Raw genomic sequence first — 7587 nt, forward strand, 5'->3', positions numbered from 1 at the left:
AACTGCAGCTGGCCGGACGAGGTGGCACACACCTGTAATTCCAGCACTCATGAGGCTGAGGCAGGAGGATCACTGTGAGATCAAGACCAGCCTGGGCTACATAGTGAGTTCCAGGTCAGTCTCAACTACATAGTGAGACCTTGTCTCAAAAAACCAAAAAACAAAACAAAAAGAAATGCAGCTGGCAGATGTTTTGTGCAGTTTCCTATGTATGACCAAGCACCCTTGTCCAGTCTACTCTCAAAACAGCAAGGGATAGTTTGTGTCCTCATTATGGCATGAAAAAACTTTCTAATGAAATGTAAGTGGCAATATAGTGGGCTCCAGGCTCTTTGACTGTAGGTACTCATGGTGTGAATATTATTACCACTGCATGTTAACTTCTAACAGTGGAGAAGCACTCAGAATTGTTTGCATACATAATCCTACAGTCCAGGAAGTGATATGGGTGGGAAAGGAGGAGATGGCCTTGTAAGTTTGCATCTCATTCACTCATTTTACCGTCATCACCATTTACCATTCGCCATAGTCTTGGGGAGTTCTCTATTTTAAACAGAGCATGGAGTGGAAGTAAGCCTCAGTAGGAGTTCACATCATAGCCTGGGCATAAAGTAATGGACAAAGGGCTCAGATTCTAGGAAACCAAGATAAATTTACAAGGTTGAGTCATTATTTTCTCTAATCTCCTCAGAGAGAAATCATACTTCAGACCCTCGAAGACACTATACTCAAACAGAAGCACCACTTGTTTTCATTAAATCAGGAATTTGAAAGATGAGTGACCACAACTCAACAGTAACACATAACGCAAAGGAAGAATAAACAATGAAAGAGGAAAAAAACATGAAGAATGCGGACATAATACAAACCTTGCCACTTTCAGCATTCTTTTCAATCTCTAAATTTTTAATCTGTTTCTCAGCTGCCTCAAGCTGCTGTCTAAGTTTCTCGATTTCCGATTTACCTTCGGAAATGGCTTTCCGAAGCACATCAATATCCAAGAGCTTTTCTTCGGTGGCCTTGAGCTGTGATGTAAAATTATCAATAACCTTGGTTTGTTCATTGCATTTGGTTTGCAGTACCTCTAGCTCCTTTACCTTTATTTCAGCTTCTTGCAATTTGTTTAACGTGTCCTCCATTTCTACTAGGTGTTGGTCTTCTGCTCTGTCCAGTTTGGATTTGATGGCTTCCAGGCTGTTCTCCTTCTCCTTAATGATATTCATCAGTTTGGCCTTTAGGACTTCCATCTCTTTAGCATGAGCAGACCGTTCAGAGTCTTGTTTATTTTGCAAATTTTCTATTTCTTGCTGGTAATCTACTCTTACTTTCTCTATTTGTGTCTTTAACTCGGCCAATTCTGCCGTCTCCATTCCAAGCCCTTTGCTGAAGGACACCTTCAGCTCCTCCATGGCCTGCTGGTGAGACCCAATGGCAGTCTCCAGCTTGGATTTCCACAGGGCTATCACATCAGAATTCTCCTTGTTGGCATGGTTCAGCTTGCTTCTCAAGGACTCATTGTCTTTGGCAAGCTTCTCTGTGGCTGTGTGCAGAGCCTTTATCTCCTTCTGATACGTCTCTTCCCGGGCTCCAAACTGCTCCTTCAGAGAAGTTATTTCTTTCTGGTGGTCAGTATGGGTGACCTCTAACCTTTCTTGCAAAGAGCTTATCTCCTGCAAAAGGGAAAGCGACACATCCACATCCCCAGCAGGCTTAGTGGACTCAAGCCTTCTTCGGAGCTCAGTTACTTCCTGTACTCTCAATGCTAGGTCTTTTTCTAGTTCCATTATACGTGACTTTTCTGACACTGTAGCCACCTATTAACAGCAGGTCAAAGAAAGAGAGATCACTTAATAAATAACAAATAATGATTTTCTGTGACCCTGAAGATCTTTAAGAAGTACCCCTTTTTAGGCAGCAGTCAAGCTATTTCACAATGTTTACAGGTTAATTTATCTCTCATGTGATAATGGCTTAAACCTAATTCTGGTGGCTCCAATTCAAAATTATAATCTTTGGCAAACTTCCAGCATTCTGAGATGGTAAAGGACCCTAAAATGGATACTGAGCTCACCTCTCTCAAAAATGCTTCTTTCTCCTCTAAGAAGGCTAAGTCAAGGAAGTGCTCACTAACCGATTTAGCAGACACTAACTTCAAAAGTTCTCAAATACATCTGCTTCCTGGGATAATGAATATTCCTTATCTAGCCAGTATTTTTCCACCGTATTTCACTGAAGCTGCATAAATCCTTCTCCATCTGATGTTGGTGATTTCACAGAACTGTGCTGTCCAATACAGCAGCCATTAGCAACACACAACTACAAAGCACTGACATTCAACTCATTTCAAGTGAGTGAGGGCTGCTGTGAGACATACATCAGGTTTTGAAGACTTCAGGAAAAAAAGAATATAAAATTTCTTAATTCTTATATTGATTATATGATGAAATATTTTGAGAATACTAATTTAAATAATTATTTAATCGCATTTGTGACTTACTAAAAAGTTAATGTGACTAAAAGGAAACCAATTATATATACAAGACAGATATTATATATTTATTTATATATCTCTTACATTATATATCTATGGACAGCACTGGTATAAATGGTTTAAAACTACCTATCAAATGTTTCAATGAATAATTCATCCCCTGCAATATAAAAGCCTCAACTAGATAATGAAAAATTTACTAACTTTTTTTCAAAACAATAACGTAAGAATGATTACTTACTGTAATTATAAACTAGATTCTTACAGTGAGTCCCCTTTGGAGATTTATAATTCCGTCAACATTCTGATGTAAGCATCTAGTTCCCCTAGCCCAGGGTTCCCCGTATCAGTATGCCTATGAATCACCTGAAATGCATGTCTAAAATGCAAGTTCCCAGCTACTCCCACAGATTCTGATTCTATTTGAGCTCTAGAATTAACACACACACACACACACACACACACACACACACACACACTCTCTCTCTCTCTCTCTCTCTAGGGCTAGGAAAAAGTCAACCCATGTCCTTTTAGTTTTAGAAAATTATTTTCCATTGCCACCTGCTAGGCAGTAAGTTTAGTACCCAGGATTTGTGGAAAATGGTAACTTTGGGCACAACAATTATGTGACTAACCTGGGAAATAGAAGGGAACACAGGTACTGTAATTTTAAAGTATCAGTGAGCCCCAAGTGTCAAGGATCAAAACTTCTCTAAACTTAAGACTCCTCTCCATACTGCCTTTCTTGGGACAGAAAATAACAAATGAGTTTCTTTCATTTCTTTTGCCCACCTACCCAGGCTGTAAAAATGGTAAAAGGTCCACAAGTAAAGAAGAAAAGAACCTGATTCTCCAAAACTGCCAAGTTGAGCTGACGCAAACTGCTATGTCACGGTCACAGATTCATCAGGTTAAAGGCGTTTATTCAGTTATATGCTATTTTAGGGGGAGAGGAAGGGCCAAGAATTTGTGTCCCAAATATATGACACAAAACATCAATAAACCTCACTGGAGCATTCATAGCAAAACAGTCAAACTGAAAGAATGCCAAGACGCTGGGCGTGTGGCTCATGCCTATAATCCCAGCACTCCAGAGGCTGAGGCAGGAGGATCACTGTGAGTTCGAGACCTGCCTGGGCTACTAGTGAGTTCCAGGTCAGTCTCATCTATGTAATTAGATCCTGTCTCAAAAAAAGAAAGAATGACAAGAAAATAATTAGTGAAAACAAACCAGGTGCATGCCTGTAATATGACCTCTGGAAAACTGAGGAAGGAAAAGCACAAGTTCAAGCCCAGCCTGGGCAACTCAGTGAATTATCAAGACCCTATTTTCATAAATAGATAGATAGAAATTGGTTTTTTTAAAAAACTTGAAAAGTGAAAATAACACTATTACTCTTTATGTAACATTTTCATATAAGGAAAAGCACTTCTATTTTTTATTTCCCAGAGGCTGTCCTCAATTGAAATGATGTGTTTGCCTCTCCCACTAGTTTAAGATCATAAAGGCAGAATCAATGGGCTGGGGATTTAGCTCAGTGGTTCCTCTGTCTGCTTTGCAAGCGCAAAGTCCCGAGTTCCACCCCTGGTACCCTAAAAAAAAATTGTAAAAGGAATGTAAACAATACGAAACTTACAGGGGTCACTGGTTATTTTCCCACTTGGCAAATCAAGTGTGAGATCAATCACAGAAGTCACATCACTACCTAACAAAGTTTCTTTGTCTTTTATAAATGGATGATTTCTCATCAAAGCAAAAAAGAAGGCATTGAAGTCGTCTGGTGATAAAATTAAGATATGAGAGAGGAGTCCAGAAGTTTAAAAACTTTTCTATATATATAAAATTCTCCTTACTTTAGTAGCTAGTCATACTAAAGGACTTCATCTCATTAGCCCGTTGTATTTCCCAGATCAGGACTTTGGCTCTCAGGTAATGAAACAGTACCAAATTACCACTTATTTTCTCTTTTTCTCCCCAAATCCATACCAGAAATCTCTAATTTTGAGGCTGAGGACATTTCCCTCTTAAAATATAAAGACTTAAGTCTGAGAGAAGAAAGATCACCCAGTTGTCCAGATTTCTAGATCAATGATTTCTCACCAAGAGAAAGTTCTACAGTACAAACAATTCAAAAGAAAAAAACTGGGATTCCAAATTTGATCAGATACAGTATAATTTAAAAATTTTTAAAGATCAATCACAGTCAAATTCATGTTTTAAAGAGGATATATGAATACATATCTTCATAAGTAAGCCACACTATTTCTTAGATCTTTCAGGACAAAAATACTCCATAAGAGATTTCATCCTTGGTGGTTAAGGGTAGGCTCCAGCCAAGATGCAAATCCTGCCCTAGACCCAAACCTGGCTCCACTATTACTATTAGCTGTGTAACCTTGAGCAAACTGTCTAATCTCTCTGTGCCTCACTGTTCTCTCAGCTGTAAAAATGGGAACAATACTACTACCCTGGAGTGGTGGTGAGACAGAGTAGTACTATCAAAGCACTCAGGGTAATACGTGGAGTGACATAAACTTTCTCACGGTGCCTCCATACTCAGATGAAGTAAAACACGCCTGTGCCCTGGCTCCAAGGGCCAAACACCATGAGATGGGGACAGTAAGCAGCCATTCTGTTTCCCACATGGGCTCTCCTGGCCACTGACATTTTGATCTCCTGGGTGACAGAAAGGAGGGAGATGCACAAAGAGGTCAACTGTTGGGCAAAAAAGATAATTTGGATCCAGGATTCACTCTCATTTAAAAGAGCCAATGTTTCAATTTCCTCCCTGCAAGAGGCCTGGGGTCAGGTTAGGAAACCCAGGAGGTAGGATTATGAGAGTAAGAGGACAATTGACTGCTCGTGGCAAACTGGTATTAATACAAAGAACTTCAGATGCAGCTGCTGTGGCTGTCCGTAGTACACACGGCATCAGGTCCCCACCTTGCTGTGTCTGGGTTAACGGAAGTTGTGTTTCTCCATCCTTGCGAAAAGAGCCCCCTCCAAACACCTGCCCTCCACTCCAAGCTCACAAACAGCTGAGCAGCGCCAAGAGCAAACTCAGGCCAACTACAAGGCAAGTCACCTACGGTGTCCACCACTCACACGGAAGGGGCTGCTTCAGGAAATATGAAAGCCATTACCCTAGTGTCTTCTAACTCCCTCTGCAGTTTGTCAGCTTTGGTCTTTTCAAAGAGCAGGCTCTGTTCAAGCTCCTTAATGCGGGCATGCTCCAGTTTGGTCTGCGTCTGTTAGTAAAAAGGAAGAGGAAGAGAACACAACAGTGCCACCATGACATGCCAGCACGAGAGGAGGGGAGCGGCATGCAGGCTGAGCCACCAACATCTTCTGCCAGAAAGGGACGTGAGGGCGACGAGAAAGGAGAAGGATGAAACTGCAGTGACGAGGGTGAGGATGGAGACTACGCACAAAAGGGCAACGGTGTGCAGGGGACGTGAGCGGGTCTGATGGGAAAGGAAACAATGGGAAACGTGAGGCAAGATGACGTGTCGGACGCAGGCAGCCAAAAAGATGTTATATTGATCAGTGAAGTTTGTCAGCACAAATTAGAACAGTTAATATCCCTCTAACTAGCACCTTCCCTCCATACCACAGTGGCTATTTGACATTAATGCGTGTGTAACCGACTCCACAACTTTAAACGGTTGACTTCAGAATCATTGGCACCGTCACCCAAATAGGGAGAAGACAACCAGCACATAAATCTGCAAGTGTTCAGTGAGCCCTCAGAACAGGTCTGTGGAGCTGGTATGCAACTTGCCATGAACTGGGGTCATGAATTAATCTTAATAGGCCGGGCGTGGTGGTGCACACCTGTGATCTCCCAGCACTTGGGAGGCTGAGGCAGGAGGATCGCTCCGAGTTTGAGGCCAGCCTGAACTACATAGCAAGATCCCGTCTCAAAATTAAACAAAACACCAAAACCAAAAATTAATCTTAATAAAGGAAATCTGGAAACGAGAGATAATGGGTCTCTGCTGAATGGATGTGAAGCAGGCCAGGTCCTTAACTACATTCTCAGGTACAGCAGGGGAGGAGCCCTGAGGCTCTAATTTCCTTGCCTCGGGGATTTCCCAAAAATTAGTCTCCAGAGGAGAAGGAAAACAGACTGTAATTGTTACCCCCCATGGCCTCCCTCCATGAAGAGGCCAATTATGAAGTTAAGAGCTTAAGGAAACTTAGCTCCAACCCTAGGGGACTACTCTCACACTACACTGATGTGGTTCTGACCAGCTCAGAAGAAAGAAATGTAGGAACCAGTCGTCCTGCCAAGGCAGGAGTCTGAACTCATGCCGGAAGAGCTGATGAGAAAGACCCCAGAGTGGTGAGGCCCTCCCTGCAGACGCCCCTTGTGGCACACGGAGGTTACCATACAGGAGCCAGGAGGTGAGCTCTCCCCTAAAAGGCTCAAGCACAGCAGAATCTCATTTGATTTGAAATAATCTGGCATGGAGCCTGGTGGCACACACCTGTCATCCCAGCATTCTGAAGTAGGAGGGTCACAAGTTGAAGCCCAGCCTGGGCACCTCAGTGAGATCCAGACCCAAAATTTGGAAAAGGGGCTAGAGATGTAGCTCAGTGTGAAGGGGATAAAAAACAAACAAACAAAAATCTAGGTATCAATCCAAATACACTCTTCTGCCCACCTGTCCTACCCAAGAAGTTATCTAAATAAATGACAGGAAAACCCCAAGGACAGAGCTGCTCTCAGTAGCTGCTAGCTACCTGGATTAACTTAAGTATTTTGTGATTCTTACTGGCCTGATCGATCAATCTGTACAAATATGGACAAGAACAAAATGACACCAAGCAGTGCAGATCTTCAGTAGAAGGTGGGATGCCAAAGCAAGGTTACATCTGCACTCACTCGATCGGTGCTCTGGAGGTGTCAATGCATCCAAGAGATCACTTTGCTAAAGAATCAGATATAATAAACACCCATTGGGATAGTTAAAAGATGAATGAAAAACATTTTTAAAATTCTTCATCTTCTTAAGTTCTTTACGATCCACAAAAATAATGAAATAAAAATCAAAACCCAGCCAGGGATGGCGGCTCATGCTTGTAATCCCAG

General features: G+C 42.0%; 1 protein-coding gene across 9 annotated transcripts in view; it reads right to left on the minus strand.

The window, feature by feature from the left end:
• The window catches only part of Clip1 (CAP-Gly domain containing linker protein 1), a 118915-nt gene that overhangs the window by 44077 nt on the left and 67251 nt on the right, over positions 1-7587 (minus strand). For 6 of the 9 annotated variants that reach the window (XM_033762458.1, XM_033762459.1, XM_010604358.2 and 3 more), the window contains 2 exons: positions 5636-5740; positions 870-1814 (listed from right to left, as the gene is read on the minus strand). In XM_033762458.1, the coding sequence (XP_033618349.1) occupies positions 870-1814; positions 5636-5740 (1050 nt within the window). The remainder of the gene's footprint in view (positions 1-869; positions 1815-5635; positions 5741-7587) is intronic. The other 3 variants (XM_010604373.2, XM_033762460.1, XM_010604372.2) reach the window with 3 other exon arrangements.

This window comes from Fukomys damarensis, unplaced genomic scaffold, assembly GCF_012274545.1.
Source record: "Fukomys damarensis isolate Sample0158 unplaced genomic scaffold, DMR_v1.0_HiC HiC_scaffold_12, whole genome shotgun sequence".
In the NCBI taxonomy this organism is placed as follows: domain Eukaryota; kingdom Metazoa; phylum Chordata; class Mammalia; order Rodentia; family Bathyergidae; genus Fukomys; species Fukomys damarensis.